At 40.9% G+C, this 23,565-nt stretch overlaps 1 protein-coding gene across 2 annotated transcripts in view; it reads left to right on the forward strand.

Annotated features, from left to right (window-relative positions):
- The window catches only part of GXYLT2 (glucoside xylosyltransferase 2), a 35,755-nt gene extending 12,484 nt beyond the window's left edge, over positions 1-23,271 (forward strand). Inside the window, exons 2-7 of one of the 2 annotated variants that reach the window (XM_042451706.1) lie at positions 7,817-8,009; positions 8,262-8,393; positions 15,637-15,888; positions 17,259-17,382; positions 18,303-18,475; positions 20,735-23,271. In XM_042451706.1, the coding sequence (XP_042307640.1) occupies positions 7,817-8,009; positions 8,262-8,393; positions 15,637-15,888; positions 17,259-17,382; positions 18,303-18,475; positions 20,735-20,767 (907 nt within the window). In that variant the 3' untranslated portion in view covers positions 20,768-23,271. Of the gene's footprint in view, positions 1-7,816; positions 8,010-8,261; positions 8,394-15,636; positions 15,889-17,258; positions 17,383-18,302; positions 18,476-20,288 lie in introns of both variants that reach the window. The other variant, XM_042451705.1, reaches the window with a different exon arrangement.
- The last annotated feature ends 294 nt before the right edge of the window (positions 23,272-23,565 follow it).

Consider the following 23,565-nt stretch of genomic DNA (forward strand, 5'->3'; position numbering starts at 1 on the left):
GTGTTGCTTAGGCAAGCTGCCAATTTGTGCTTAGGAGATAGTGTGTATTATAGATATTCCTCAGAGTCCCATTGCTGTGTTTAATTCGTGGCTACAACCATTTGAAGCTTCCTCACCTCCAAATTCTTATGGCTCTTTTCTGTTTCAGGCCAGCTCTCCTTCTCGGGTAGACTCTGTTTATGGAGTTTAGTAAAAAGAGTTGAATAGGACAACAATGTATTCTAGTTTATGCAGTCTTGTTGAATTTATGCTTCAAGGCAGTTCTTTGCAAGCAATTTCATCCAGCATTCCAAAGGAGATCAGCAGCTTCATCCTAGTCATGTTTATTCATAGGCGGCAATATCATCTGTACTTGTCTTCCTCTCCCAAGCACACACCATGCAGAGGTGATAACAAATTTGGACATTTATATCACAGATGATGGTCAGAATCAGAGCTTGGAAACGTTACTTTTGGGGATTAGAACTGCTCACCCCCAGTTGATCATGCTGTCTAGGGCACTCTGGGAGTTGTGGTACAGATATAATGTGGTTAACAAAGAAAACGTGTTCCTGGGCCACCAAAAAAGAGGAGCAGTTCCACATGTTTCAGCAAACTTTTTATTCAAAACTTAACAATATCCAGGCCAGTTAAGCCTTGTATAAATAAACAAAAGCATTTTGTACCTTCTAAAGACTACACAGGGCCTTGGTATCCACTGGGGTTTGGTTCCAGGACCCTCCATGTATACCAAAATCTTTGGATGCTCAAGTCCCATTAATATACAGTGGCATAATAAAATGGTGTCCCTTAATTAAATAGCAAAATCAAGGGCTGGTCATGTTCTCCATCTCTCTCTCTCTCTCTCTGTCTGACCTACCTTACTGAGTTATTGTGAAATAAATAGGGAATAAGAGAGTAATGTACACTGCCCTAAATTTCTTGGAGGAAAAGCAGGACACAAAAGTAATCAACCAATCAATCAATCAATCAGTAAAAGAAGAAGAAGAAAAAGAAGAATGTGTGTGTGTGCTGTGTGTCTTCATGTAGGGTTTTTTTTTGGCATAATTTGTTCAGAGGAGGTTTGCCATTGCCTTCCCCTGAAGCTGAGAGCATGTGACGTGCCTAAGGTCACCCAATGGATTTCACGACTGAATTGGAAATCGAATCCTGTTCTCCAGAGTTGTAGTAGTCTAACTTTCTAACCAGTACGCCACATTGGCGGGTTACAAACCGCCATAAAGTACGCGCTCCGCGCGTACTAGGGTTAGGAAGGGCCGTATTAGGGTTAGGAAGGTTCTTACCTTCCTGACAGCCCTTCCTCCCAGTACGCGCGAAGCGCATACTTTTTTGCGGTGCCCATCTACATGGGCGCCGCCATGTTGACGTATTGGACGCTGTGCGTCCAGACGTGTCGCGGCAGAAGTGACGTCGCGAGGACGCACTCCACCCCTCGCGGCGCCACTTCCGCGTTCCAAAAAGGAGCGGCATTTCGCCACTCCTTTTTTGCTGCGCGGGGAAGCCTCGCGGTCTGGCAGCTGGGGCTTCCCTACGCAGCGAATGGCGGCGGCGGCAAAACGGCCCCTTGAGGGCCGTTTGTAACCCGCCAATGGCTCTCAAAATAAATACTGTAAAACCCTTGAGGAATACAGGTTCCATCTCACTCCAGTTTTCAATTTACAGGCAGGACATGCTTATGGAAGGAATGAAGATTATTATTTGGGAATTACCTGTTTTACATATTTCTGCCTGTTAAATGTTTGATTAATCAAGCAGCAGATCCATAACATCTATTTGCTTTTCTTATCTGGATATATCTCATATGCCATCCTGAAGGCTTGAGGTAGGTAATGGAAAATGTAAAAGCTATATAGAAAATTTCTCATTAATGGAAGCCCAATTAAGCAAGCTAAAACCACAACAACAGATGTTAGTACCTCCAGGTATCTACTGACCTCCAGTTGGTTCCCAAAAGTCCATATGAAACATGAGAGCAACACCAGTTTATCCTTATCCTTTTTTTTTAAATAGTGCAAGAGTTACTTCACTGAAATCTCACAAAAACACATCTATAAACCCTCTTGAGTTAGTCTAATTTTTATGTCAGGATAGTTCATACAAATTAAGAATGACATGAAAATACAATAAAACACCAACGAAATAATAAAATCAGAAAAATCATGGTGACAATCCCTTGACAGTAAAATCCTACAAAAATAAAAGGTTATACAGCACTGAAAAGGCATTAAAGTATGTGTTAGGCAAGGTTCCCTGATGGCAGAATTCTGTTAAGAAATTGCCACAACAGAAAATGTCGCAAAGCTATCAGCGGTGTACAGTATGCAGATCTCTCACAAAATTCCCCTCCAAGGATCATTATTCTTCGGGGAAAATACAGTTTTCTCCATGGAACTGAGTCAAGACACATTGAAAGAAAGAAAAAAAATCTCCTTTTAGTCTTGAAACTCACTTTTGGAAGAAAGGCAGGATACAGAGCAAGAGTGGGCAATTGGGGGAACCTAGGGGGCACATTAGCCCCGGCCCTAGGAGACCTTGGGGGCTGCACTGTGCCCCAGACCTACTTTCAAAAATGAAACAAAACAAACTAAAAACACAACCTAAACCCCAGTTTTTGGGCCTAATGCCTTCTAGGAGCAGGGGGGCACTTTTGCCGTGTTTTTAGGCCTCCCTTGGCTATTTTAGGTCCAGAACAAGCCTTTTTCAGCCTATTACAGACCTATTACTCAGTTAAAAGTAGGAAAAGACATTAAAAATTTAGGTATAGGAACCAGTTACCTATGTATGTTTTGGGGGCCTGGAGAGTATAATGCATTAAATATTGTCCTCCATATGTTGAGTAAACTGTATAAAGTTGCAGTCTCTGGCAAGCATAAGAAATATAGCATGTGGTAGTACTTGTAACAGCATAAATATCCTAAAGGCGCTAGATCTCATTAGGTCTTGGAAGGTAAGCAGCCTTGGTTAGTACTTGGATGGGAGACCACCAACAAAGACTTTAGGCTATATTTCAGAGGAAAGAACTGGCAAAAGCACTTCTTGCCTAAGAAAACCCTGTGAAATTAATGGGGTCACCATAAGCTACATGAGCTTTTGAAAAAGCTTTCTTAATGATACATTTTAATTTTGAAAGGAAAGCAGCCATGGGGCTGTTGCTGAAAGGTTCTCTCTGTTCTGGCTTGGTGAGATGGGTAGGCTGTAGATGTGGCTGGTGTGTGTTGATTTCACAGGGTCTTAAAGGCAAATGTTGAAAGTAGTTCCTGAAAGTTCCTGAAAGTTTTGAGTCACTGATAGAGCCTTCACATTTACTGCAATTCTTTTGTTTGTTGTTGCTGGGTGCCCTCAAGTGGTTTCCAACTTAAAATGACCCTAAGGCAACCCTGCCACAAGGTTATGGCTTGGGCCCAGGGTACTTGGAGGACCGCCTCTCCCCATATAGTCCGCCCCGCACACTCAGGTCAACCGGGAAGCAATTTCTGAGAGTTCCACCCTCGAAATGCTCTACAACTGCACAGAGGACGTTTTCTATCTCAGCCCCGCAGTTATGGAATTCGCTTCCCGAAGAGCTCCGCTCGACCCACTCCCTTGACCAATTCAGGAAGAGACTCAAAACCTTTCTCTTCGAACAAGCTTTCCCCCAGTTGTAATTACTTTTTCCCCCCCCCCCCCTCCTTTTGCACCTGCACTTTGGCTAGTTTTTGTAAGGTTTTTAATCTGCGTATGGCGAGGTTCCACTGTATATTGTATTGTTGATATTTATCGTTTGTTGCTCTATGATGTTGTAACCCGCCTTGATCTCATGGAAAGGCGGGCTACAAATAAACAATTTATTTATTTATTTATTTATTTTTATTATTATCTTGGCAAGATTTGTTCAGGTGGTTTGCCTTTGCTTTCCTCTGAGGCTGAGAATGTGTGAGTTGCACAAGGTAGGTTTCCATGGTCTAGCAAGGATTCGAACCCAGTTCTCCAGAGTTATAGTCTAATGGTCAAACCACTACACTACACTGGCTACCTAGAAAGAAAAGTGGTGCATGTTTTGATGTACACTATAAATAAAATGCAGACCAAGGATTACTGTCTGTGTGTGTCTGTCCTTGCCGTCTGACAGCCTGTATTTTTGTAACACGCTGTTGTGATTTTCCTGGGCCTACAATGTTCAGCTTGCAGAAATAATTGGGGTGCAGGAATGCTCATTATGCACTCGCTTCTGAAATCGTCTGAGGGGAATTCCAGGGAATCCCCCTCTAGCCCACTCAACCTTGACAGCAGCAATGTTGGATGCCAAGAAAGACAGCTTTGTTGGTGCTGAGAATGGCAGCTTTGTGGAACATTCAGAGCTGGGTAAAACAGCTTTGTCTTTTCTTTTCTGTTTCCTTTTTATTCTCCTAGAGCATCGTCTCCCCACACCCAATCCACCCTTCCTCTGTTCCTCAACCCCTGGTGTTTTTCCAGAATTCATGGATCCCTTCCTTCCCTGTATGTCAGTCACTCCCCAGCATCTCTCTCTGCTATAGTGTCTGCCTTTCTCTTTTAAAACCCCATGGCCCTTTTACACTGCACAATTATAGCACTATGATTCCAGTTTGACTGCTATGATTCCATCTTATTGAATCCTGGGATGTGCAATTTAGGGAGGGGCATTTAGAAATCTTAGCCTGATAGCACCAGTGCCCCATCAAACTACATATCCCAGAATTCCACAACATGTCATGTCAGTCAAAGTGGAATCCCAGTGCTATAGTTTTATAGTGTGAAAAGGTCCCAAGTCTTTTGCATAGTCGTTTCCCCCTGTTTGACTTGTACCTACATTCTTGCACTCTAAACCAACCTTTCCCTGTTACAGTCCTAGTACTTTTTCCTTTAGCAAACCAGCATTCTTTTTTAAAATCCAATGAATGTGAATTTCTGGTGCAGCCCCTTTTCTGCTGGTATAAAATAAGTTTTCCTCAAAGAAGCAGCATATGGCAGCCACATATGTGAACCTTTTGCTCCCAGTTCAGAACAGATCCAGTGACAGGAAAAAACCTGTGCATATTACATTAAAAAGTAAGTACATTATAGCCTTGGCTGTTAAGGGCAAAAAAGTAATGCTCTTCCCATTTGTTACTGCAAACGGTAACTAGTTACCAAAGCAACATTACAAGTAAAATGTTTCTTCCAATTTCTGCACTGTCCCCTTCAAAGGCTCTCATATGGTGGTCTCTGGTGAACAGTATGGCAAGATAAGGAAGGGGGGCAGTGGTATGTATAGCAGCTGAGGAAGGGGGTGCGCTTATTTTGTGGTGGCAAATTGCCCCAGTTGCCACACCTTGGCAATGACAATTTTGCTTAATCTTCCTGCTCCTCAGCCAGTATATCCTCAGTACAGGATTGTACCCTTAATCATCTTTGTATAAGCACATGCATGCAGATTTGGTATATATCCACATATGCAAGTATGTATACACACATAGTACATATATCTGCATAGGTGTATTTTAGAACCATGATTCAATGCTTGGCATAAATTAATTTTTCTGGATTTAAAAGGATATAATGGTGGTAGAAAACATTTTGGCCTTGTAATACAGTCAGCCTTCTCCTTATGCGGGGGATCTGTTCCAGACTCTCCCGCGTAAGGGGAAAACCGCATATGCTCACACTCCATTGAAAACAATGGTGTGCGTGCACACAACACATGCACCATCCATTTAATTGTACCACAGCTTCCGTGTAAGCTGAAAGCTCTGTAAGGGAAACCCACATATGGTGTGGGCTGACTGTAATAAAGATCTGGCATTCTAACCTTCTTCACCTGGACAGCATGGGCAAAGAGCATTATTGAATGTTCATCTTGATTTAGCAGTGCAATTAAGAGCAGGCACAGAAGAAGTAGGCAAAAGAGCATCGCCCAATCCATGCAACCAACCTATTATGGATTTTAATAATTCAGTGATTTTGCACTTAATTGGCTGGAAAGTAAATAATATTTGCATAAGTGTAGCGTGCCATTATTTATCAACTGCAGAAGTGGAGGTTTAATTAAGACAAAAGTCCATGGACATTTAAGCAATTGATGAAATATATTGCCTTGCTGAAACCAGTCAGGTACTGAAAGCTAGCATCCCTTGAGGCACAAGTAGATTTATGTTGTAATATAAAATACCAACTATTAGAGATTACCTCCAGTCTCTGGAGGTAAAGGAACCTGCTCACTGTATGAATGAAGAGTCCCAGTCCCAGGGCTATTTGCATTTTTTCACTAAGGATGCCAAGATTTCTGAGCCAAAATAATTTCTTCAGATTAATGACACTCATTTGTATAAACAACTTCTCTGTGCATCTACTCTAAGAATTTCTGGAAAATGTTAAATTTGTTGGTGTAATAGATAACATACCGTAAACATCCAGAGTTAAGCTGGTTCCACATACAGCACATCAAGGAGCCCTATTCATGCAGTGATTAAATATTGGTACTGCAACCACAACATTGTAAGTTCAGTCATAGAGGAGGGCTCCAAGGTTCACTCAGCCTTCTTTCCTTTCATAGGTTGGTAAAATGAGTACCCAGGCGGTTTACAGACCGCCAAATAGTACGTATACAATACGTACTAGGGTTAGGAAGGGGCGGTGCTTCCGCACCCCCCTAACCCTAGTACGTATTCTATACGTACAAGATGGCGGCGCCCCTTCTACATGGGCGCCGCCATCTTTACGTACTGGACGCACAGCGTCCAGACGTGTCGCAGCGCCTATGACATCGTGAGTCCGCGCCAGGCGCCTCGCGACGTCATTGAGGCGCCGCAAAAAGAAGCTCCGAAATGGAGCTTCTTTTTTGCTCCGCGCGGGAGTCGCGCGGTTTGGCTGCTGCGGCTCCCGCGCGGAGCAAATGGCGGCGGCGGCGGGCCGCCGCAAAGCGGCAGTCTGTACCCCACCCCAGCTTGTTGGGAGCAATTGGCTTACACATTATAAACCGCTTAGAGAGTGCTAGTTCACTGATGAGCAGTATAGAAATGTACTTGCTATTGCTATGGCTATTATAACACATCAGTTTCAAAGAAATAACATTTCCCCTTGAACTCTTCCTATGCTCTCTTTCCCCCCAAACTGTATTCAGATCTTATCAATTCCTCTATTCCTGATTGGCCCTAACTCTATTTCTAACTGGCTGTATTTAATCCTTTTACAGACAAGCCTCTGAGTTTTTATGTTTGTCCTCCCACACACTCCCCCTCACAGCATTTTCTGAGTGGTGATTGAGTGGCTCTACCCAGGCATGCCCAGCTTCTTGCTTCACATTCGCAATGGGATGTGTGGAACATATGCGTTGGTTCAGAGGTAATAGAGGGGCTGTTGGAAAAGAAGCATGATTGAAAGAAATAGTGTATTAGATGGCCTGCCACCCAAACCCAGAGCCCTCCAGTGTTTAACATTTGCAGAGGTAGTTTCCACAGTCAGGAAGGCTGCTGACCAGATGTGTGAGTCAGTTGCATCTTTGGCTTGGAATGCTTCCTTTAACATTGAAAGCCACCTAGACTTTAGTTGACAGCCATAAATATATTTCCAAATCTTCCACCTTAATTGTTGTTTGAACAGCTGAGCTATGTGTAATCCACTCTGCATAAGGAAATAATTGTGGTGATGGAAGATAATTACGTTAGTACCTTAAAGTTCTTTTCATTGATTAAATATGACCCTAGCAAATTTTTGCAATCAGCTCTTAGTAACACATGTCTTCCTTCAAACAAAGCAAAATCTTTTATTTATTTGATGCCAAAACTCCAAAGACGATAACTGTCAGATTGAAGTACACACATACAGTATCTATAATTTGTAGGAGACCAAAGGACCAGAAGCTTCCTACAGCCCTGATCCCATCTCCACAGTGGATGCATTTGGCGGTTGTAGCATGTGGTGACCGGCTGGAAGAAACTCTCATCATGCTGAAGTCAGCAGTTCTGTTCAGCAATAGGAAGATCAAATTTCACATCTTTGCTGAGGATTCCCTGAAGCCTGAATTCGAAAGGAAAGTGAGTCTTCTTTAGTAATTTTTTGTGGTGGGTATGTGGGAAGCCCAGCCAAACCTAAATCTTTTATTATAAGCCTTTAGATTCACAAAGGTTTGGAGTGTTATACATTAATGAATAGATAAACTCTTTCTGGTAGTAGATCTTCACTAAAGCTCAGCCTGAGTAAGGACTTTGCTTTGGGGTTTTTTTGCCTTTGTCCACAAGCTGCCTTTCTCCCCACCCACCCTCTGCTCTCTTCCTTGTGCTTTACAGTTGCAAGAATGGCCTCCCTCTTACACAAAGAAGTTTGAATGTCATGTCTACCCAATCGCCTTTTCTGTTGGAAATGCTCAAGAATGGAAAAAATTATTCAAGCCATGTGCTGCCCAGCGCCTCTTTCTTCCGGTAAGGTGACCACATCTCCCTAAGTCCAAGGAAAAAGATCAGACTGCAATGGGTTTAGAAATTATTCGGCTAAGTACTTAAGTAATACTAGAGAAGGCCATTGACGATGTAATCCTCCCCCCCCCCCCCGCCTTACTGGCACTCATGAGCGTATCTGACTTTGCTAGTTCTGTTTCTTGGCGATCCATAAAGTTTGGCTTAGATAAGGTCCAAAATCTTGTGCTATTATATCATTCTGTGCAATATATTAGACACAGGTGTTTGGGATGTTTTCTCTTTGAGAATTGGCTTCTTCCCCTTTTTAATTTGGTTGAGACAGTTTGTCAGTCTCATGTGTGAGTTCCAAGGCTAAAAAAAGGAATAATGAGGGGTGGCAGTCTTAAACATCCACTTATATAGCTGTTCTTGCTTCTGCTTCCTGAAAGGATATAAACTTGTCCTACCCATGGTTGCTCTACAGATTCCTTCATTCCTTACCATTGTCTAGTCAGACAAGGGCTAATGTGGCTTGGACCCAAGCAAAATTTGGAGGGCTACATAATTCCCACCTCCCCTTAGTTAGCATTAAAATATACTGTTCCTTAACCATTTCTGTAGAGGGCTAAATACTCTAAAAGGCATCAGCTCCTGTCGGATCTTGGAAGCTAAGCATAGTCAGTCCTGGTTAGTACTTGGACCCATCCTTGGGTCCACCAATGAATACCAGGTGCTGTACACTTTATTTTATACTAGCTAGCATGGTGTACTGATGTGAGTGTTGGACTACAACTCTAGAAAGCAGGGTTGAAATCTCTGCTTGGCTGTGGAAACTCACTGGGTAACCTTGGGCAAGTCACACTCTCATTCTCAGAGGAGGGCAGTGGCAAACACCATCTAAACAAAATTTGCCAAGAAAACCCCATGATAAGGTGAACCATGTTCACCTTAGATTTGCTATCAGTTGGAAACAACTTGAAACAGCAACAAGGCTATATTTTAGAAGAAGGATCTGACAACTGAGAATTCCTTGTCTAAGTAAATCCTATGAAATTTGTGGGGCCACCATAATTTGACAGACAATTTGAAGTCACATACAGTATAGACACACATAACTACTTTTAATGTTCTAGTGCACTCAGTAGGTCATTTTCTGGTACAATCCAGAAAACATGCAGGGATAGCTGTGTTGGCCATTTCATAATTTCTGGTACAATGTGATCCTTATTTGGAATTCTTTGGAGAGCTGTTCAAAAAATATTTAACACATTTCTTTACCCTGCTGTTTAGCTAGGAAGTGTCGCAGTGAGCCTTACATACAGTCAATAAAACAAGACAGCTCCACCCTACAGCTCCATCCTGCAGGCCTACAGTCTAAAAGAAAATGGACACTAAAAGAAAACAGGATGGGGGAGAGGATTTATTTATTTTTCATTTGTTTATTAAGATATTTATATCCCACCCTGTATCCAAGGATCCCAGGGTAGTGTACAGTAAAATGATTTCAGAACAGTTTAAAACAATGAGGATAATTTGAAAAGACAATAAGCATATTAAACCATGTAACATTTTAAACAAGGCAATTTAAAAACAGTTAAAACAGTTTGAAATAATGCAATCCATAATACATGTATAAATAGGATAAAATCAATTAGGGATTAAAGCAAAACCAGACTCATTCTTTAAGTTAGATGGTCGTTCTTATATTGGCCATTAGGAATTGAAATGGTTCCAGTTCCAAGAGAGGAGGAGTTTACTGGAGCTGCTCTTTCAGCAGACTTGATGAAGTGGGCCTGCTGCGCGAGTGCATCTGCTCCAGTTTAGGGGAATTGGCCCAGAGAAGTTACACATAAAGATGAGAGTGAATCTTCTCATTTATGTCATTTACCAGAGACTTGAGTTAAAGGTGATGTGTTATTTACAGCTGTAAGATTCAGGGATGGAATTATCTTTTTTCTTTGAGGTTCTATAACAAGGGAAATTGAGCCTATTGAACACTGCTAGCAATAGCAAGTATGTCTCTATACCTCTTACTGATGTAAGTGGTTTACAAAATAAACCGTTGAAAGAGTCCACCTTTCAACCAAGCCTTGGAAACCCATATTACAGGACTATTTTTATTCCAGAAGTGTATAAAAAAAGATTTTCATATCAGCGCTTACCATGAGGTAAGTGCTGGTAAAACATTGGTAAAATGTCAGAGAAGCGTGCATGTCTGAAAGCCTGACACACTTCTGAAACATCAGGGAATCATCCCTTCACCTCTATCATCTTTGAATTGTGTGTGGAGCAGCAATTTCCTATGAATGCAAAGTTTCAGTTCATCGGAAATTGCTGCTCTGTGAATGATTTAAGGACGCTAGAGGCGAGGGGACAATTCCCTGACGTTTCAGAAGTCTGTCAGGCTGGTAAGTGCTGGTATGAAAAACTTCAAAATCTCAAGGTTTCTTATCTTAAATTCCTACTTCGACATATTTGATTAACTGATAAAGCTTTGGTAATAAACAGTTCTGAAAATTTTCACCTTAAATGCTTAGGCTTAAACTGAAGTGCAGTGCGCATCCAGTAATACTCCATTGGATTTAGAAGTTGGTTAATTTTATACAGAGATGGGAAAAGTTAGCATTGAGTAGTAGTGGTAGCAGTAGTAGCTGTTGTTGTTCGCCTTCAAGTTGTTTCCGACTTATGGTGACCCTAAGGTGAATCTATCATTGAGTTTTCTTGGCCTGATTTGTTCTGAGGGGATTTGCCATTGCCATCCTCTGAGGCTGAAAGTATATGACTTGCCCAAAACCACTCAGTGGGTTTTCGTGGCTGAGCGGGAATTTGAACCCTGGTCTCCAAGATTGTAGGCCTATGCTCAAACAACTGTACCAAGTTACCTGTCAATTTATGGAGATACCATGAAATTTATAAGCAACAAATACTCAGAGATGATTTATCCGTGACACTGAAGAGGTCACAATAAAAGGCATTTGTTATTTTGTTGTTGGCAACAAAGATTCCGCTGCAGTAGTTTGTGTGCAATGGAGAGACTGAGAATGGGTCAATAAATAATTACAAAAACATAAAATGCTGTGAAGAAGTGCAGTGCTAAATCTGAAAATACAAAGCAAAAGTGCTGCCATTCTAAGAAGAATAATTCATATTTTCTTAATTGGAGATTTTATGAAGTAAAACATATCATGCAACAGTAACCTAACTCATTATTATACCACATAGCTAATCCTAAGAACTGCAAGTAATATAAAAATGCCACTCTATGTCCCTGGAAAATAGGCTATTTTTGAAATATTTATACAATCCAGAGTACATTTCTATAAAAGAGATATGAAATGATGCCTTGTTTCTGAAAATCCCAATTTTTTTTTCATCATTTTGAATGGTAAGCTAATGACCACATAATAGTCCATGCCCAGAGATTTTCTATTAAATTTAAGATTTAGAAGTTGAGACCTCAAGGCTAGTCAAATGACAATCAATTCAGACTGGCATTCAGGAATATGTTCTGCTGAATATGTCCCATGGGGGCCTTTTTAATGTGGTGAATGTAACCATATATCTTATTACATGCTAGTTTTATAGTCAGTTTAAAGGTGTACATGATTTTCTGCTTACATTTGTATCCTATTGTTCTCCCAAGGGCCCTGAGTGGGTCTTGACCCCCTCCTCCCCAGTTGTAGGGATGCAGAGGAAAATAAGAAACTTGCCCAAGAGCCATTTAGTGAAATCTGTGGCACAGTGGATGTTTCAACATGGATTTCTCACCCAAGCTGCTATACTAGCAGTTTAATCCAAAAATAATCTGAGAAAGAAGGCAAGCAAAGGAGGGATGTATGATAATAATAAAGTAGGAAATAGGTACAGTACTAAGCTACATTTGGGTAAATACTATACTGTCTTTTAGGGAACGAATGAAATTGTGAATGGATCTATACAAAGCAGATGGCCACAAGAGGGCACACTGTGAATAAGAATAGAAGGACTGATGCTCCTCCTCCCTTTTGCTATAAAGATGTTGAAATAAATAGAAAATAGCCAAGGGAAATCATTGCAGTTTTGTCCAGAAATTCAAAGTTGACCAGACTGAAGGAGAGCTACAGTTCAGACACAGAGTACTTTCTGTATGGACAGAAGGTCTGCGGTTTGATCCTTGACATGTCCAGGCAGAAATGTTGAGACAGGCTTTTGCCTGAGGCTTTGGGGTTCAATACTTATTGGAGAAGAGAGGCTAAACGGATCAAAGGTCTGAACGTATATAATGGAGCATCATATGCTGATAAGAAATCTCTTTTGTGAATTCTTAATATTGTGTCTCTGTGTCTTCTGGTTGCTTTGTGCCTTCAGACTTATGGTGCCCATAAGGTGAACTTATCACAGGTTATTTCTTTTCAAGATGTGTTCTCTAGAGGGTTCACCTTTGCCTTTTACTGTGGCTGAGAAAGTGTGATTTGCCCAAGCTCACCCGGTGAGTTTCGATAGCCAAGTGGGAATTCGAATTCTAATCTCCCGAGTTGAGGTTCACTGCTCAGACCACTACACCACATTGGCTCCACATCTACAGTACATGTGTTGAAACATTCACATATATCTGAACGGATTCATGTTAATATTTTTAACTATATGTTCCCAATTCAAAGGTTTGTGGAGAGTGGAATGTGTATGTTTTTGTATGTGCATATTTTGTGTGCAAGTATTAGTACTAATGGATATTTAAAAGTGACTGATTATGTAAGATAAATTCACTGAAACCACTGGCTGCTGCATAGTGCTGTCTATATATTGTCACTGAACAAGACAGCCAGTAGTAGGTATGCTTAGACAACATGATTGCATTAGGAACCACACAGGGAGGAAGGCATCTGCATATTTCCAGGATCTCTTACTTGTCAAGGATGATGGGAGTTGTAGCTCTTCACCTCTGGCTTGAACTCACCACCTGGTTGTGCACCGCGCTGACCAGTTTTGGCCAGTGGTTATAGCTTAGCAGAGTTACAGAGAACAGGCTGAAGACCCCAACAAACTCTCCAAGCCTTCTCACTCTTGCTTCCACAGAAGTCTTCACCCTTCTTCAGGATCCAGCTGGTTCTTGTAGCTTCACCCAAGACACCAGACAACTCAGTAGTCTTATATAAAAGATCTACTTTATTCTACTATATACAGCTCCAAAACTATCCAACATAACAATACTCTATTCCTCACTATCCACTACTACTATCCACACTATAACCCACACAATACATTGGGATGCATAGTCATTATTATAGTCAATGCATGGTACTACCCACTGTTGTCTGTTTCCACCCAGTAGGCGTGTACACCATTCTCATTGGTTCTCTTGGTTCATCCTACAATTAATGATTTCATCATCTCAGCCTTGACCACTTAACAATTGTCAGGTGTGTCCAATTATCCACTTTACATTTCTTGTCCTTGGCATTCAGGACTTGTTAATTGTATTACCATTTACACCTGTGTGGTTCCCAATTGGCTTCTGCTGAGTCACCCTGACTCTCACATACATGTTTTATTTCATTTACTGTATAACCCATGTTGCTTTTTCCTTGACATTACTCACTGCATAAATAGCAAGGAATTTCATTTTATCCTGAAGTCTATATAGACAGAGCTCAGCAAGTGGGTTTTTGCTCTAATAGCTTAAACCTTTGCTTAATATACTTTCCCAGACATAAACTGGAGTTATGATGGTGGGGAGATACTAAGAATGGAAGGGAGGAGAAAATTACAGTTGCTCCTCTGTTTTTGCGGACTTCATATCCGTGACCCTCACTTACTCACGAGGAGCAAACGGTGGGGATTAAAATGGGATGCGTGCCCAAGGTGCATGCCCACAGCCGTTCACAGGCACATGCCCCCATTCAAGCCTATGGGGCTTGAATATGTGTAAAATCGCATTTTTGCGAGGGGGAGAGACCAAAATGAATCCCCTGCAAAAACAGAGGGCTGACTGTATTGGTTAACATTCTCCTTCAGAAGCTTCAGGTGACATGGATTCTGACCACCGAGCAAGAATCGATTTAGGTGTGAACATATTTAGGACTAATCTATGTGACTAGAATTCATTAAGTACTAATGAATTGATTAAGTGCCCTCTATATTAGAAAATGCCTATTACTCTGTGTCTTTCCATATGATGGTCTTATTCACATGTGACCAAATAATATAGAGGGTGTACAGACTGGCACTGCCATCTTAGTGCGTGCCCATCCAGACAGCGTACGCCATGATGATGTCTGTCATGTGCAGTGCCAAAATGACGTGGTGCTTATGGCACCTGTTTTGAGGTTTCTATTTTCACTGGGTTGGGGTCATGGCGTGTGGCTGCCACATCCCCACCCCACCCCTGTTCAGCCCCTTAATCACTGTTTAGTTAGTAAAACTATAGGGTTGTGTACTTGCTTGATTATTTGAGCTGAGCCCTTCTTACATCAGTCTTGTTCTTCAGCATTTATTTAAAAATCTGTTTTTATTTTTCATAGTAAACAATTTTACAATTTCTTTTTCATTTTATTATTTGACATGTTACCTTTCTTTGAGGGGTGGCATTTCAAAAAAGCATAATGTAGGCCCAGTACAAACGGGCCCTAAATGAAGCCCTCGTCATGTTCTAGGGTTGACTCAGGGTGGAGCGCCCACACGCCCTGCAACCCTAGCACTTGACTAGAGTGTTATCGCTGTGCAGCACCATATAGACGTAGCTGCTGTGCTGCATCCAAATGGAGCAGCACAGCAGCAACGTGTTCGTGCCACTGCAGACTGCTTGTGGCGGCGCAAAAAGGGTCCGCTTTTTAGCGCTCTTTTTTTGCTGTGCAGCAGCGCCGTGCAATTTGGTTGCTGCGGCGCTGCTATGCAGCAACACAAGGCAGTCCTAGTCCGCCCTTCTGGGCCCATTTGTACCAGGCTATAATTACTATGAAGAAAAATCAGCGAGCATTCCTGCTGGCATCCATGCCATTCAAGTTCCCTTTCTTTTTTATGACATTCCCATGCCAACTTTCTTGGGTGCCACAGTGTAGTTAGTTTTATTTGTTAGGTTGAGAGTGAGGTGTGTATACTGTACACCTCCTGATATACAGTATACTGAGCAAAAGGTTAGGTCAAAAAATATGACCTGTTATCATCTTGCTTATATACACCTCTAATCTGTCAATTTTGGTTTTCCTGTCTCTTTCTCTCTGTGTCTGTCTGTATATATGTTGTGTGTTTCCCAACCCCACACCCACACTTTTCTGTTCCATCTCCAAAGATGATTTTAAAAGATGTGGACTCCCTTCTGTATGTGGACACAGATGTCCTCTTCTTGCGACCCATTGATGACATCTGGAGATTTCTGACAGCATTCAATTCCACACAGCTGGCTGCAATGGCACCAGAACATGAAATACCAAAGATTGGTTGGTACAGTCGGTTTGCTCGCCACCCATATTATGGAACAACTGGAGTCAACTCCGGTGTCATGCTGATGAATTTAACCCGCATAAGAAATACCCAGTTTAAGGTATGATTTGTTTTGATCCTTTTGAAAGGAAAAACAATCCTTATGATTGTGTTTTGCTCCTTTCTTTCTGGGTGCTCATATAGAACTTCATCACTCCAAATACTTTGGTTCATTTTTATACCTTTGACTATGTGTGATGGTACCCCCTACCCAGGTTGGCCCCACAGCTCCAACTGTTGTAGTCCTGTCACTCACCTTGTCATGTCACCCTCAAGATCCTTCCCTCAGTTTAGTACTTGGGCCTCAAGGTGGTCACTTCTGTGGTCAAGTGACTGTATTGATCTGTGGTTTCAGTGTGGTAAAGTGTGGCCAGTTCTTTTTCTCAGTTATTAGACTAAAACATTGAGACTGGCATAGAAAATAAACAAGTAAATCATATAACAAGTGAAACACAAACTCCCTGAGCCCTTTCCTCATTCACAACTCCCTGAACCCTCTTCAGATCTTACCATTCCCTTCTTCCTAATCATCCTTCACTCTGTCTTTCTCTATCCTACCTAATAGCCTTACCACACTAGAAAACAAAGCTGAAACGGATCCGGAGATCAGCAGCTTTCTCCCTGTCTTACTGCATGGCATTGTAGCATTTCTGTTCTCTTCCTACGAGCGACAGTTGTCAAAGCAAGTCTTCTTTTTCTAGCCAGGAAAACCCATTTGACAAAAGACTCACTTTGACAAACATGTCCCACAGGAAGAGAACTGACGTACTGCAACGTCATGTGGTAAAGCACAGAACAAGCCACTCTTCTCTGTCTCCATTTTTGCTTTGTTTTGTCAGGCAATAAGTCTCTAACTCTTTCTCAGACAAGCCTTTAGGTTGTAGCCTTTCCTTCCCATAGGCTCCCTTTCACCGATCGCCATTGGCTGTGATTGGCAGGCTTCTCCAACTTCTCACATCACACCATAGAGCATTTAAAAAGCCTTCTGAGAAATGTGCATTTATTGCAGGGATGAATAGTTTCCTTCCATGGCTTAGAATATCATAGCCAAGTTGACTTGGAATGACCATGTATTGGGGTGAAAGATTCATCATTGTAGGTCTTCTGGTGCTGCCACACTGAGAACATTATTGATGTAGCTTTTCTTGAGCAACATTCTAACCACAGTGGGTTTTTTGATGACCCAGTTAAGAAGAACCATGCAATCTTCAGACAGTAGATCCAATAACTCTTTTGAGTCCCAGAACCTCCTGTGCTCAAATCCTTATTCATGAATTCATCCCCCCACCCACCCCAAAAGATTACAGAAGCTTCAAGTGTGGTCATAGTACTAAGATGTATACAGTAGTGATTCCTATTGATATGTCTTGTGTCTGTTGTGATTTTTACTATTACTGTTTTTAAAAATGAAAAAAATATTCTCTGTTTCAGAACAGCATGATACCGACAGGCCTGACATGGGAGGAGATGTTGTACCCTTTATACCAAAAGTATAAAAACTACATTACATGGGGAGACCAGGACTTGCTCAATATTATTTTTTACTTTAACCCAGGTACATGAAGTATTGTATTTATATATATTTGTACTATATGTGTGTGTGTGTGTGTATTTGAAATATATTTGTATATATTATAGACCTAACTGGGGCAGCCTTTCCCAGCTTGGATCTCTCCAGATGTTCCATACTAAAAATGCCATGATTTTTTATTTTTACCAATCTCCATGCTGTGAGCCAGTTTGTAGACCAGGGTTTAAATCCTTTGTTTGAACATAAAAACCCACTGGGTTACCTTGGGCAAGTCATTTTTACTCAACCTCAGAGGAGAGTAAAGGTAAACCCACTCTGAACAAACCATGCAAAGAAAACTGCACAAAAACTTCACCTTAGGTTGTCATAAGTTGAAAACAACTTGAAGGCACACAACACTAACCATGCTGATTGCGGCAGGTGGCAACTGCAGTCAAAATACCTGGAAAACACCTGATTTTCCACCATTGACCCTAACTATTGTTTCGCTAGGTTGGACATATTAAGACAAAGGTTAAATGAAAACAAGAATGAAAGTTTTCAGGCTTCCGATTGTAGCTGTGCCAGAAGAGGACAAGGAGGAAAACATATTAGCCTTTTGTTCATGCAGCATTAGATTATGGTTTAATGCTGAATCTGAACACAGCCATTGTCTCTTGCTCATGTATATAATTTGTTCCATAAACTGTTTCTTCTGATCCCAGTCCATATTTTTCTAAAAGTCTCCTATTCATCCACTCCCAAAAACATTAGCTAAATTATGTAAGTAGAAAAAAGTATTACAATTAAACATATCCATGTTTGACTGAGCTGTAGCTTTTGTACTGCATAATTCAGATATTCTAATTATATTTGTAGGAGTTTTGTTTTGTTTTATGTCACATTTTAAAACTTTTTCTCTCCTCCCCCCGCTTCTCATCTATTTTCCAAAATGGGTTTTCCAGAATGTCTCTACCTGTTTCCTTGCCAATGGAACTATCGGCCAGACCACTGTATGTATGGCAGTAACTGTAAAGGAGCAGAGGAGGAAGGCATTTCCATTCTCCATGGGAACAGGGGTGTCTACCATGATGATAAACAGCCTACTTTCAAAGCCCTCTATGAAGTGATACGTGATGTAAGTGTTGCTCTGCCAAAGGGCAAAGACTTATATTGTATTATAACATGTGATATAGTGCACTGGATGATATTACATTCATGTGTGTGTTTTTTACCAAAGAGCCAAAGGCAGCATACATAGTCTTCTCTTCTCACAAAAGAGAGAGAGAGAGAGAGAGAATGAAGAAAAGAATGGCAATAAAAACAAACAATGCCAAGAAAGATTATGTGATTTCAGAGTGCCTCTGTTTATTAAAATTTGTCCAACACATTTCAGGAAAATAATAATAACAATAACATTTACTACTACTACTATTTATTCATTGTTTATTTTCTCCCAAAATTATGTCTCAAAAATCCTTTGTCACAAGTCTTCTGAATCTGGGTAGTCTTGAGCATGTTCCTTTTTTATCCTCACAAAAATAGGTAAGTAGGTTAAACAGAGAGATAGTGACTGCCTGAATATCACCTACTGGACTTCATAGCTGAGTAGAGCTTTGAAACTGAGTAGCCCTAATTCTAATTTGACTCTGTTAATTACTATAATACATTGAACCTCTCACAAGGAGGTTGGGATTTTGGTAGCCCAGGAGCCTGACAAGCAGCGTTGCCAATTTCCGGGGAATTCCCCGGAATCCAGGGAATTTAATTAATTTCTTTCTGGGGATTTTGACTGAATATTATGGTAAATATTGGGGAATTCCAGATATTTTGGTAAAACATTCTGAGGAATATCTTTGAGGCTTGTTGGCAACACTGTTGACAAGCTCCTACTTGCTCTCCTGGGTTATGGACAGAATAGCCCCAGGTCAGTTCAATATGAGCAAAACTATCTTGCTTGAGATAATGCCATTGTGACCTAATTTTTAAATACAGTACTGTGGTAGTAAAAGTGTTGCAAGCTCTTGACAGCCAATAGTTAGGTCATTTTTACATGTGGCTTTTATAGTGGAACAGAGATGGGTTACATTGGCAAACAGGGTGCCTTTTCACACAGTGTCGCTGTTCTGTTTTCCTCCTTCTGTAATCTTTATACCCCCCCCCCCCAAAAACCAATCAGTTTGTTAGCTAAGGTCATGATAATCTCCTGATGGTGTATTTTTTACTGTTATGAAAGATCACTTTCTCAAATAGCCAATTTGGGGATCACGTAGGTGGATTTAGGACATGTAGTAGGTGGGTTTGTCCCACCTCTCCCATCTTGCCTTATTTCCAGAAAGATTGCTGGTGGAAGGATGGACCATTGACAAAGCCTTCCCCCAATTCTTCCATTTTGTATATTTGTTTCTTTTGAAGCTGCTGCCATTGTAGTGGCACAGTGGCAAGGGAGCCCTTGGAATGTGTAGAAGGAATGCCACACCATCTCTGTAGTGATGTAGCAGCAAGAGAAGCCACTGGAGAGTGTTGAAGGAATATCACTCTAGTGGGTAATTTTATTTTTTAAATAAAATATAATATAGGCTAGGCAAAAGCCTCCCAGAAAATAGCCAGATAAGGATAAAGGGTGGAGAAATGTGTTGGGGAGGTTCTGGGCAGCCAGCTGTCCCTATGTGGTCAAGCTGTAGCATGAAAGATTGCTAAAATTATGGGGCCAAACCTGAAATGTGAAAAGCAACATTACAATCTCAGTAGTTTAGCAATAATACAATCCCTTGGGCTTCTTTAGTACAACACAGGGCTAGTGTGAAAATACCACCAGAGTGGAAGGAGAAAATTAGGCTGAAGGTATGACTGGGGAAAAGACCATAATTCACTGGACTAGGTTTTTTTTTAATTAAGTAGTGCAATGATAAATTAATCTTGTCTGTCTTTTTGTTTTGTTTTGTTTTTAGTTTTCCTTTGAAGACAATCTCTTCCAATCAATGTACTACCCTCTCCACACTAAATTCCTTGATACTGTACATACTTTATGTGGGCGAATTCCACAGGTTTTTTTGAAACAAATTGAGAGAACTATGAAGAAAGTGTATGAAAGTCGAGTGATCGTCAATGTTGGAGCCAACTTCAGATTGTAAATGGAGCAATGTACTTTGATACAATTTTCATAGTTTCATGCAGCCTGCTTGAAGCATATTTAAAGAGGCAGTCTTATATGTCTGCTGAGAGAGATAGTTGCCACTTAATCAAAGCTGGCAGGGTATTCTTTGTTTGGTTTTAATGGTTCACACATAGTTAATGAGCTTGGTGGGAATGAATATCAACATGACTGGATTTCAGCAGACACTTTGGAAATTATTGATAACATAATCTGATTATTTTTTAACTTTGATAATTACAGAGCACTGATTTTGGACGCATCCCACTGAAATAAATGGCATTTCAGAATGAAGATGGTCATCAGTGGGCAACTACAGGGGACTAATCCCCCCAGTAGATCTCCCCACAGGCCACCCCCTCCCTCACAGGAAGCCCATATACTTCCATTTTCCTCTGTAGTCCCTCTCAAAATGACAACAGGTATGGTGTGCTTATGAAGATAGATGTGTATTAACACATTTGGAGGGCTTTTTGTGTGGTTTGCGGGCAAAAATTGCTTGAAGATAGTACTGATTTTTTTAAAAAAATTGGGGGTTTGAGGGACTGGTGAGGCTACAAAAGTGGGTCCGCAGGCCTCAATTGGCCCACTACTGATTTAGTACCTTAACAGAGGTATTTTACAAATATCTACTCAGATGTAAACCTCATTTAGCTCAGTGGGAATTACAGACAGATGGCTATAGGATTCCTGCTTAAATCATGTTTTTAACTTTCTGCTGCCCAGGAAGATGAATGGCTTGAAGTAGGCTAATACAAATATTTGATGAATGACAAATTTTTCTGTGCAGCTCTGTAAAAAGACTACTGTCATCTTCAAAGACATTTCTTAGTATTTGAAAGTAATTGCGCAGACTATGATTATATAAGAGATCACTTAAGTTTTATGGCAGAGGACAGAAATACATGCATTCTAATTTAATACCCTCTTCTTTCTTAAGATGTTATAGCATTTTGGATCTGGTTGTTTCTCACACTAGCATTTGTCTTCCATTGGGACCACCAAATTTAATGGTTCACACTTTCATAATTGGACCTGTCTTAGTGTTAGCCACAGGAAAACAGATTTGCAGTAGCAATCATGCCAAAACAGTAATTGATGATTAATTAGAGTCTGGGAAACATAAAATGAAGGGAACTCTATCATTCTTCCAGTATGTCTGCATTATGCTGCAAGATGCACTTAAAAAGCAAAATCCATTGGGAATCATAAGAAAGGCTGAAAATGGACGTGTGAGCAGTACAGCCCTCCAAAGACCCTGTGGAGCCAATGTGCCTCCCCAAAAAACCCTTCTAAATAGTCATGTTTACTTCTTATATTGGCAACATGTTCATCCTGTGGGATAATGCATGGATAAAAGTAACATTTGCAGGAACTTGGACAGATCTGAGGAAGTTAAGCTGGTAGTTTTTAGGAACTCACGTATGCAACCATTTCATTTAAAATAACACCATCACTAAGGTTCTTATAGTTTGCTTGTTTTAATACAGCACAACAAGAGTGGTGGTGCAATGTATGGCAAGTGTTAATAAGTTCCAGTGTTTCAACTAAGTAGTATCACCTTGTGTAATTTATTACCTCATGGGTAGGGAGGGGGGATGAGGAGTACAATTTTTCTCTGCAAGTGTTTACATAGCAAATGAAAACAGGCACTGTTTGTGCTATTTCCTTAACATGGATGGGTAAGATCATGTAAAGCATCAAGTAAGTTCTTCTTCCTTATGAAGATTCAGGGTCTCAACAAGCCTCCCCCTTTAGCGCCAGATCAGGGCCGCAATAACTACATGCCACGGCCCTGATCTCTCCTTTCCGCAGTGTAAAAAGGAGTCTTTTTGCGGCTCCTTTTTGCACCCCGGAGAGGGCACCATAGCTGCCAACCCCGTGGATTTTTGGTGTTCCTTTGGCGCTGCATCATCTAGACACAGTGCCAGAGGAGTGCTGTGACACTGCCTGCCATGTGGTGCAATGCACGTTGCCACACCAGCATGGGACAAAGTCAGGGCATGTGTTGTGCAGACTGGCCTTAACTGTAGTTAGGATGACATGAGGCTCTGTGATTATGATACCACACAGAGCTAAGTGTTCTTAAATTCGCTAATCTCAACAGGTTTAAAGTGTGCTTGCTTCTGTGAAGGACTGCACTCTTTGTCATCTTTGTAATAGGTTGACAGAGCTGATCTTCAGAAATTTGCCCCATATAACTATTAGTAGGGTGGAGGAAAGAGGTGTCACAATGCAACAGGTTTACAGTGTGCTTGTATCTGTGAGGGACTGCACCTTTTGTCACCTTTGTAATAGGTTAACAGAGTTCTTCTTCAGAAATTTGTCCCATGTAGTTGTTAGCAGATAGGGGGAAAGAAGTGTCACAGTGCAGTCTTGCCTGAAAATATGGAATCTAGTATTTGATTTTTTTTAAAGGGGTTAACTCTATTAGTCTATTGCAGTAAAAACAACCAAGGGTTTTATGGCATCTTGCAAACTAGCACATTTATGATGATATAAGTTTTTATGGCTGCATACCATACTGCTTCAGATGCATGAAAATGTCATTCAGAATTTTAGTTATACATACAGTGAACACAGTGAGTTTAGATTGCCACTTTCAGTATTTTCTGCATGTAATTGCTCTCTGACCTCACTGTCTAAGTATAGGTAATTGGAAATATACCATATGTAGACTAGAAGTCGACAACATGTATAAGTCAAGGGCAGGTTTTGGGGCCAAAATTATGTATTTTGCTATGACCTGTGGATAAGTTGAGGTAAACTTAGGGGCATATAGTGACAGATCTAAAAGATGAAGCAAAGCAAAACAATGTCAAAGAACTTAGAAAATTCCAGCAGACATAACTCTTTGTGCTCATTCTTAAGACTGGATGGATGAGAGACTACAGGGGTTCAGTGCTTCCAGGACAAATTATACTCTTGCTTATCACCAGGGGATGGTTCCTTCTTTTAAATAAGAGTTCAGATACAGTACTTAACATTGATACTGTAAGTCGACCCAGATTTTTTGGGTCAATTTTTGACCTAAATTTCTAGACTTATACATGAGTATATACAGAAACTGAGAT

Source organism: Sceloporus undulatus, chromosome 2 (assembly GCF_019175285.1).
Source record: "Sceloporus undulatus isolate JIND9_A2432 ecotype Alabama chromosome 2, SceUnd_v1.1, whole genome shotgun sequence".
Taxonomy (NCBI): Eukaryota; Metazoa; Chordata; class Lepidosauria; order Squamata; family Phrynosomatidae; genus Sceloporus; species Sceloporus undulatus.